We start from the raw sequence: 9,577 nt of genomic DNA, 5'->3' as shown, positions 1-9,577 counted from the left end.
AATTGTCCACTTTGGTGGCTTTGGAGAAAACACCCCCGGCCTTGCGGAAATTGTGCTTCTCCTCAATGTCGGCATTAAGAAGAAAGAACATTCTGGAACGTTCCTGCATAATGTTGAGCCGATGCGAACATGCCTTAATGCAGGTGGTGTTCCCAACAGTTAGTCGTAGATGCTGCACATCAGACGCAAAGGTGGACCACGATTGCAACGAGTACATGGGCGAAACATCATGATCGGACAGTTTGTAGACACCGTTTTCTTGGGATATCCGAACACGAGACGGTAACGGAGGCATCTGGATTCGCCCATTCACCTTCTTGTAGCGGGGTCGCATACGCAGCGCAGCCTCAATGCGCTCGTGAACTTTGCGCATGTCCACTCCACCGTCATCACCGTCTATAACAACCTTGAACATGTGGGATTCCTGCAGCTGATACTTTAAAAACTTGGCGTTGCCATGACTAATGGTAATTTTGTGCCGCGATAGCCGCCGATTCTCCCCCGCGGCAGAATGCTGCAAGTGATCTTCCTCGCCATACTCATTCGTGGAATCCAGGCGAAAACTCGTTGCCCTGGACATGGCTCTTCCGTATTTGATTTCGTTGAGGAAACAGGCAAATGCCTGTTTTCCTCCTCCGCTGTTTGTTGTGTTTGCCTTCTCGCCTTTTTGCGTCCCGCACACACACACAAACACACACGCCTCCTCTCCCTGTGGGGCAAAGATATCACACGCAAGAAAAATGCAAAAAGAAAAAAAAATAATAATAATAATAAATAAATAACAACAATGAAATTAATTGCAGCAAAAAAAAAAAAAACACAGAAAGAAAAATTTGATTGGAAATCACGCCCAAAGAAAAAACAAAAAAGAAAGAGAGCTGCACACAGTTATATATATATATATATCCACTAACCGAAGCGTACACAAGAACACCAATAAAAAAAAAAAAATCAATAGTAATAAGGCCGCAACCACGGCAAATATATAAAAAAAACAACAATAATTAGACGTAAAAGTAAACTCCTCCAAAAAACAAAAAGAAGGAGAAACAGGCTATACAAGAAATGCACTACGAATAACAGCCACGTCACATTCTACATTTCATTACTCACATAACGCGACCCCCCGCTATGCGATTGATAACGCCAGAATCGCAAAAGCATAATAAAGAAAATAGCTCCATGCAGAGACCAAAGAATGGAGGAGATCAAGAAGGGGATAAATACAGGAGCATTATGTGTTAGTCCCAGTGTTATTATCCACCCACATCCTCCAAAACCAGACAAGCCGACCGCCATCCATACGTCAAAAATCAAACCAACAAGCAGCCCAAAATATGACATCAATTTCCTAGACTGCGAGGAATCCTTCGTCGCGCAGTAAACATTGTAGTACCACACAACAAATGCACCGGGAATTCCCAAAAGATACAGGAAAGAAAGTGCAAATTGCATGGTGCTTCCTCCCATTAAAAAATTCACAAAAGCGCACGCAATATTGTAAATAATCATTACAATTAAGCATATATACAACGCGCACAGAGTATACATAAAACGCTGTAAGTGCACGGGTACTTGCTCCTTGATGTTGTGGTATACCTGTGGCCTGATGCACAAAAACGCTGGAGGGAAATTGGGCGGTGGTCCCACCTCCGCGGCAATACTACGCTGTCGTCTGCGTATGCTCTCGCGACGTTCCTCCAGCTCCTTTTCCTTTGCCTCCACCATCGCTAATGTGAGGTTTGGCGGCGTCGAATACGAGTTTGCTTCGAGCATCTTTCCTTCTTCCTCCTCTTCTTCTACTTTTTTTATTGTACCCTATTCGAGAAAGGCGTTTAGCGCCCCCTACTCTTCCTTCGCATAAACGATACGAAGGAAAACATCCAAAAGAGAAAGTTCATCACCGTCATCGCTACGGCTGCTCTCGTTGCAAAAAGATCTTACCAGGAAACAAACAAACAAACCCACTTTAAGACCACCACCAAGCCATCACCAACCCAAGACTCGAATACTTCATGCTTGTTGCCCTACGCCAAGGAGAATACGCCGCACAGCGGCCACGCCTGTGACCGCAAACCACAGATGAACTTCCCTACGATAGAGACATTCACAGCATGCAGAATAAAGAAGTGCAATAAGAAAGGCTGTTGCTGTTGACGGTGAAAGGCACGCTTTTACATGTGCTGTAATGCCCAACAATATCATCACTGTACGCATCAGATGGTATAAATACACTGAGCAATATTCATCTTTAATCCCAGCGGCAGAGGGGGAAAAGAACGTGCATACACAAACAAGCAAGCTCAAAAAATTCAAAACAATTGCACCCAGTATCGCCTGAAAACACAACCGGCACGTCAGAAAAGTCTATCACATGGCGCATGGCCCCAAATGAAATTGACTTGTAGAATGTCAGAAATATTTCCACCAAATGAAATTGATTAGACCCTAGCAACCTCGCCTTCTCCCTTTAGTTCTTCAGCTTCCTGGTCTTGTGACAGTAGAATCCAAGAGAAACTTACACCTCCTTTGGTTCGCTCCCATCTGAGATCGCATTGACCACAACACTCTCAACACTAAGCTTCCGAAACACTGCACATGGCACTCGTATTTCCCTCCACCCAAAGCCGTCAACTCGTTATAAAAACGCAGCCCCCTATGGACTGAATTCCTTCACAACCACCAGGGGACCCGCAGGGGGTGATTTTGTAGGAAATACCCCTACCACAATGCCTACGGCAAGAGCTGAAGCCGATGTCATCTTTGCCTCTCTAATTTCATGTGGTTCAGAGAAGTAAACGCGTAAAATAATAACGGATTCGAGGCAACGATACAAATAGACACACACAAAAAAAAACAAAAATAAATAAATAAATAAAACGCGTGTATCCACACATGCAATACATCACAACTTCAATCCATATCAATACCCTCCAACCTTTTCTTTTCCGTTTTTTTCCCCACGCACCTTGGGCTATGTTAGAAACCATCCCTTTTAAAGCCCTCGACAACTTCCACCGCGGCATCATGCATGGGAGAACAAAAAAAAAAAATACAGCGAATATTAAATTAATAATAATAATAATAATAATAATAATAATAATAATAATAATAATAATAATAATAATAATAATATAAATAATAAAGGATTATATTTCAGTAAATCCAGCAGAAACAGCGATGGCAAAACAAAAATTAATCTCAGGAAAACATCTTCTTCAATCCTGCAGCCAATTTGGCGGTACGAACCTTCTCTGCTTCCTTCGCCTGCTGAAGCACTGTCACAATTTCAGTGTTATCAGGATCCAACTTCTGTGCCTTTGTAAAGTCTGCCACGGCAGATTCAGAATCGCCCGCACTGAGAGAGGCAAATCCGCGGCGGAACAACGCCTTGGCGTTGGAATTGTCCAGCTCAAGAACCCTCGACGCGGCATTCCTCGCCTCTGACCACTGGCCCAACTTTATTGCACATGCAGCTGTGTTGTTGTAGCAGGCAATCAATTTCTCATTAACAGCCACATCGTTTGCAGTGGTTTTGTTAATTGTCTTTACGAACCGTGCGGCCTTTTCATACTTCTGTATGGCGTTTTCAAAATCCGATGCCTTAAATAATTTGTTACCAATCTGCCGTATCTCCTCCCCCACATCAAGAAGCTCTGCATCTGTCAGTGATGGAGTGCAATCCTCCGGATAATCTGGGAAGGTGTCCCCCCCGACCTGAGGTTCCGGCTCAGGAAGTGTATCTGTGACCCCGCAATCAACTATCACGCACGGTTTTACGGGCTTGTCATTCGCACCAGTTTCGGTGTGCTCCAGAGCCCGAACGGTATTCATCCCACGAACCACCTTGCCAAACACAACATGTCGACCCGTAAGGTGTTGTGCTGGATTCACAGTGATAAAAAACTGGGAACCGTTGGTGTTTGGTCCGGCATTTGCCATCGCAAGCAAACCAGCCTTGTCGCAAGGTACATCAAAGTTCTCATCATCAAAGCGTTCGCCGTAAATGGACACACCGCCTGTACCATTATGCTTCGTGAAGTCGCCACCCTGAATCATAAAGCCAGCGATAATCCGATGAAATGTACTGCCCTTGTATGTCATTGGTATTTGCGTCTCATCTGTCAGTTTGCCCTCATTGCCCGTGCAAAGCGCCCGAAAATTGGCACATGTCTTTGGTGTAATGTCGTCAAACAGCTCTAGAAGAATGTTCTCCTTTGCTGGCTTACCACCAATCGAAACCTGAAGCCAACAGAGTTTCCCCATGTCCGTCTTCCCAGCAGCTCAAATGTATATATATATATTTATAACAATTATTTTGGGATTTTCTTTCTTTCTACAATTCCTCTTAAACCCAAACCAGGTGACCCGTCGACCAAAAAGAGCAATAAAATAAAATAAAATAAATATATAAATATATCAAGAAAGAATAAAGAACAGAAATAACCCTTAAACTTAAATGCTCAACAAGCGCCTCTTTCTTTCATTTCCATATATATATATATATATATATTTCTTCAGGTGCTCCTCGGCGTCTATCAGATGCGTCTTTTGCGAACACAACCGTGTCCACTTCCCCCAGTCGACCAATAGCATTAAAAAAATTAGCATATACTCTATGAATAAGATACAATAGTTCGTAAAAAAACATAACAAAACAAAAAAGGGAGCAGTCGCTCTATCGTATGACCTCCTCCTTTCCATGTCATGCACTCTTCCCTTTTTCTCCTTTTTTTCTTCTGGATTCATAAAATGGAGTTCCCTTCATGTTTGTTGCTCTTAATTCATACATTTTTCAGTTGTTTTCTTTGTTTCTTAAAAAAAAAAGAATTTTTTTTTTTGCTTTTATTTCTTTCCTTCTCGCTCGTCCTCTATTCGGTGAGTGCTTGCCGAAAAGCGGGAAAGAAGCACTCGCTGCGGCGACATCTTCCGTGGTACATCAAAAGAAATTGGTGGAAGCAATAGTACAAAACACACACACACACAAACATACAGACAGGCAGGAAAATAAAGTAACATAAAATGGCGGGATGTCCCCCATCTAGAGAACAAAGGTTTGCATGCCGAGACAACAGACAGATGCCAGAAGAGCGGCGGCAAACTCGTAGCCACATTCTGTGAGCAGAAGTGGCAAAGGTCGTTGACACGAGAAAAACTGGTGCTGGTTGATGCATGTAAGCAGTGCAACCACCACCCCGGCCGTCTGGTAGTCACAGAGTCCCTTGCCATTGCAAACAGTGATAATCGTGTGAACGGCGACGGCTCGGGCGGCACCGGCAGCAAATGTGGTGATGCAGCAAAAAACAGGAGAGTATCGGTACACTATGTGCTCCACCCTCCGCACACCCTTGTCGGCGGCAAGATAGTAGTCCGCAACTGTCTTCACGATGAGACCAAACCAAACCATTGAAAACAGCTGTTGGACCAGAGCAGCCAAAAGAATCGTCCAAGGGTCCATCCGCATAATTGCCTCACAGATTAATGCGCTCAGAGTCATTGGTGTGGTCAAAAGTATGCGTGAATAATGCAATAGGGACAAAAAAACAGCACACACACACACACACACACACAAAGATAATAATAATAATAATCCTTTCCTTCTTTTTCCTTGGCAGCGTTTTATTTGTTTTTTGTGGAAAGGATGAGAAATTTAAAAAAATGAAAACATATATATATATATATATAATCACAATAATAATAATAATAACAATAATAATAATACATAAATAAGAGAAAACATTATTGTCATCAGGCAACACAACCCGATAATAAACCACAGAGGCAAAAACAAGAAAGAAAAAGAGGAAAATGGGCTGTTGTTGGCAAACAGACAATCTCCCAAAGAAGTGTAGGGTCAATTGACATCATTCATCCCATTGGAGAAAACACAAATGAAAAAACAACAACAACAACAACAACAAAAAGCACCAAAAATAAAATATTATACATGGGTGGAGAGGCACATCTTTTTCCTACAAAAAACTTCCTTTGGGAACATAAGCCTGTTGTTGTTGTTGTTGTTTCTTTGATATCCTTTCTTCCATATTCTTCAAATTTAAGTCTACATCCCGTCACTGGGACCCATCTGATGCAAAAGCACCACTAATGACAGAAGCCTCTTCGCGTAACCACCATCAATATCAAACCATAACAGTAGTTTTTGCGCCTCCCCATCACGCAGAGAACAGGAACCTGTTGCGTCGTAACACAGCTTACCATTTGGCACACAGTCGCAACTAATGAGGTCCTCTTTTGAGTAAGAAAGCACTCCGTTGAGTCGACCTGAAGCAGCTTCCTTCAGAGCTTGATCCAACATTTCCTTCGAGACAGGCTGGCTCAACCGGACCAACATGTCCACGGCACATCCTTTTTTCACGGGGACCTGAAACGCAGTTCCTGAGATGCGTCCCACAAGACCTGGGAAAATTTTATCCATAGTCTTTTTCCCGTTGTCGATATAAGGAACAATGTTGTCAATACTCACTCTTGTTTGGCGCCAGTCTTGCGGATTTTTAGACCTTCCTGCTGTAAGCTCCACTGGTCTCATACCGTGAATGGCGGTGTAGGAGCACTCTTCTAGACCGTATTGCTCATGCAGCAAACGAATGAGAGGAGCGAGGGCGACTGCAACAGGGGAGCCAGCACACACAACGGAACACGCACTTTTCAATTCTTCGTCATTTGCACCAGCAATGAGAGTTGGGGCGTCCGCACTCTGTCCTGCAACAATGACGCCTTTGGCACCTCCTGCAACATGTCCCCAGCAGCGTTCTCGCGTGGAGCTTAGTCCCGTGCACTCCACCACGTACTGCACCCCGACATCTCGCCATGCAATCTCCACAAGATCATGCTTATGTGAAACACGGATTTTCTGAGAACCCTGGATGCAGATAAACTCCCCAACCACCAACACTGAGGCTCTGTCCCCTGCAGAAAGAGAGCTTTCGCGCCGCAGCAAGTATGCAATGTAGTCAATACTCATGGAAGCATCGTTTATCGCCACCACGCTCACTAAAGGGTCCGTGAACGAGGAAAAAAGAACGGCCTGCCCAATTGGCCCAAAGCCATTAATGCCCACACAAACCGGCAAGACAACATCCTCCATCCTTATCACTCTTCTCCAATGGCAAAAAAGCAACACTGTCCGTCGTAGCCACCGCAGAAGCAGCAGCGGCATCACAAAGCCAAGAAAAAGAAAACGAAAAATAAAATAACATGAAATAAAGATACAGAAAAACAAATACACACACAATAATAATAATAATAATAATTTAATAAAAAAACAAAATATGCGTCTGGATGAAACCTTTTCACATTTACCCCGAAGAAGAAAGAACACAAAAATGGGAGGACAAATTTTCGTTCAATGTGCCCTATATTGCTCACCTCAGAAAAAATTCATAGAACACTCACATCAATAAACAAATTCAAATGGCATACATGCTACAAAACCCGGGCACGTTGCGAACGCACATAGCGGCATTCTCTTTGCGGAACCGCAACCACCGGATTCCCCCGCGTGGAGGGCAGCGGATAGTTTGTAGAACAGAAGAGGAGAAAGAGCTGCGCTCGATGCCTTCAAACGCGGTTTCCCTGGAAGCAAAACTAAAGAAATAAAGAAATAAAAAGCGGGTTAAACAAGAAGTGCTATCATTTACTTGTCCCCATTTGGTCACACATCCTTTGCATAGGTTTCTAGGACCAAAAACACACGCAAATGTACAAAAAAGGACATTCTGTCCACGTACTCGAATTTGTTGAAGGTTCACCTTTTCCTCAATAAAAAAAAATCATCAACAAATAACAACAAAGCGGCGAAAAGGAAACAAGCAATAATTGTAAACAAAATCCCAAACATACATAAATAAATAGGTAAGTGTGTATTATCCGTACGTGTACCATCAGGCCAATCCCAAATAACCCCTTGACCCTCCCCCGTTGTCCAAAAACAGGAACAACAGACCCTTTCCCTCATTTGGTGGAAATAAAGAAGCCTTAGCCATGAATATGTATGTATTCTTATTGATTTAATTATTTTACCATGCAATGCGGATTAAAGCAATGAGAGCTTTCTTTGAAAATGGCAATTTTGGCTTGATAGGTGCATAAATAAATAGATCAAAAAAAAAAAAAAAAAAAAAAAAAAAATTCTTTTTTTTTTTTTTTACTGGTAAAAAGGCTGGAAATGAGGCAATTTTATCCCACATGTTGCCCAGTTTTTACCCTTTAACCCATGACGGCTTTTTGTTTTTCACTTTGTGCCGTTTACTTTCTTCTTTTCTATCGGTGGCAAACGTAAAACCTTGCAATTAACACTCCGGTTATCAGAGCAGCAAACGATGTGGCTGTGCATACCCATCCAAATGAAGGTTTTTTCCAATCCGATTCCCTAAATGTCTCCCAGAAGTAAGTTCCATCAGCTGCAAAAGAATCTTCCATGAACACCATGTAATTCCCGCGCTGCACTTCCTCTGCAGAAAGCAGGAGGCAAGTATGTTTTCGCCCACACGACACAGTAACTACATTTGCTTTTATCGGGAGAGGAACCTTTGTGAGCCTTTCAACATATGGGATGACACCAACACCAAGCTGCCCGTCTCCATTGCGCCCATAAACAAACAAACTGCTTCCTCCATCTGTCCACGCAAAGACGTTATCGTCCCCTGCTGCAAGTCCCGTCGGTTTAGACAGTTTAAATGACTCAATTTTGTTGGAAAGGACAATACAACGCTTTCTTTCTACTTGATAACATAAAGTGTGACGACGACCGCAGGCCACAAGTGAAACACGCCCCACATCTCGTATGGGTCTCCATGTGTATGTACAACAATCAGCTATTCCAAGCTGACCATCACTGTTACTCCCCGCACCCAAAATATCACCTGTTGTAGTTACAAGAATTGCAAAGTTTACAGATGCAACTACAAGGGCAATGCGCGTTCGCGAGGAGCCAACGGAAAGACGAGTTGGCACGGCCAATGTAGGTGTGTGCCATACTTTGGGGCCAAGCATACCGGTTGTTGTTTCTCCCCAACCAAAAAGATCACCAGCATCCGTTATGGCAAACGATGTACGTGCACCACAAAAAACATCTCGTGCAGTTTCATCAAGAAGTACTCGTCTAGGCTCATAGCATTCACCATGGTACGTACCATCTCCCCGTTGTCCACAAGAACCTTCTCCGCAGCCGTAAATCTGCCCCGAAGAAGTTAAAAAAAGAGAGTGGGATTCTCCACAGGAAACCTTCACAACACGATCATCAAAACAAGTGTTAATTAAAGTAGGGTAGTTGACAGTTGGCGCAGCCAGCGCGAGTTGGCCAGATTCATTACGTCCCCACCCGTAAACACTGCCGGATCTTGTCAACGCCAAGGTGTAATGAGCTCCACAAGAAATCTGAACAAAATCACCTTCAATGCTCAGGACCTCGAAAGACGAAGAGTCGCCTTCACGGCCCAGCTGAGCATGATGATTTGAGCCGGCTGTCGCTAGAACGGGCATCTTTTAGTGAATAAAAATACAAATAAAAAATAAAACCGCTGACAAATTAAAAATGCACAATAATCACCTCTGACCG

The 9,577-nt window shown here is 43.3% G+C and overlaps 6 protein-coding genes across 6 annotated transcripts, besides 15 other annotated features; all 6 read right to left on the bottom strand.

The window, feature by feature from the left end:
* Tc00.1047053503687.58 (AMP deaminase, putative) lies at positions 1-580 on the bottom strand (the record flags this gene model as incomplete). Its single annotated transcript, XM_800978.1, has 1 exon — positions 1-580. A coding segment is annotated over one exon (580 nt), but the record flags the coding sequence as incomplete, so codon positions are not given.
* Positions 1-3,001: a sequence feature (heterozygous, non-Esmeraldo-like haplotype).
* Positions 734-873: a sequence feature (T-rich).
* On the bottom strand, positions 1,096-1,776 carry Tc00.1047053503687.49 (hypothetical protein, conserved; the record flags this gene model as incomplete). The annotated part of the gene is made up of 1 exon (XM_800977.1): positions 1,096-1,776. The coding sequence occupies one exon, from the start codon at positions 1,774-1,776 to the stop codon at positions 1,096-1,098; it is 681 nt and encodes a 226-aa protein (XP_806070.1).
* Positions 2,849-2,880: a sequence feature (AT_rich).
* Positions 3,002-3,516: a sequence feature (areas merged during assembly that could not be assigned to a particular haplotype. This can correspond to areas where the two haplotypes were merged or to regions with more than two copies in the genome that were merged during assembly.).
* Positions 3,071-3,145: a microsatellite.
* Tc00.1047053503687.40 (40 kDa cyclophilin, putative) lies at positions 3,202-4,266 on the bottom strand (the record flags this gene model as incomplete). The annotated part of the gene is made up of 1 exon (XM_800976.1): positions 3,202-4,266. One exon carries the CDS (start codon positions 4,264-4,266, stop codon positions 3,202-3,204), a length of 1,065 nt encoding a protein of 354 aa, XP_806069.1.
* Positions 3,517-9,577: a sequence feature (heterozygous, non-Esmeraldo-like haplotype).
* Positions 4,292-4,320: a sequence feature (AT_rich).
* Positions 4,387-4,407: a microsatellite.
* Positions 4,492-4,513: a microsatellite.
* Tc00.1047053503687.30 (hypothetical protein, conserved) lies at positions 5,042-5,497 on the bottom strand (the record flags this gene model as incomplete). The annotated part of the gene is made up of 1 exon (XM_800975.1): positions 5,042-5,497. The coding sequence occupies one exon, from the start codon at positions 5,495-5,497 to the stop codon at positions 5,042-5,044; it is 456 nt and encodes a 151-aa protein (XP_806068.1).
* Positions 5,548-5,571: a microsatellite.
* Positions 5,647-5,682: a sequence feature (AT_rich).
* Positions 5,683-5,721: a microsatellite.
* Positions 5,899-5,921: a microsatellite.
* On the bottom strand, positions 6,062-7,177 carry Tc00.1047053503687.20 (glyceraldehyde-3-phosphate dehydrogenase, putative; the record flags this gene model as incomplete). Its single annotated transcript, XM_800974.1, has 1 exon — positions 6,062-7,177. The coding sequence occupies one exon, from the start codon at positions 7,175-7,177 to the stop codon at positions 6,062-6,064; it is 1,116 nt and encodes a 371-aa protein (XP_806067.1).
* Positions 7,251-7,271: a microsatellite.
* Positions 8,121-8,148: a microsatellite.
* Tc00.1047053503687.10 (regulator of chromosome condensation (RCC1), putative) lies at positions 8,281-9,501 on the bottom strand (the record flags this gene model as incomplete). The annotated part of the gene is made up of 1 exon (XM_800973.1): positions 8,281-9,501. One exon carries the CDS (start codon positions 9,499-9,501, stop codon positions 8,281-8,283), a length of 1,221 nt encoding a protein of 406 aa, XP_806066.1.

The sequence above is a fragment of the Trypanosoma cruzi genome, genomic scaffold (assembly GCF_000209065.1).
Source record: "Trypanosoma cruzi strain CL Brener 1047053516851 genomic scaffold, whole genome shotgun sequence".
Classification (NCBI taxonomy): Eukaryota; Euglenozoa; class Kinetoplastea; order Trypanosomatida; family Trypanosomatidae; genus Trypanosoma; species Trypanosoma cruzi.
The sequence above is the reverse complement of the archived record's forward strand: the minus strand, read 5'-3'. Positions and strand labels throughout refer to the sequence as shown.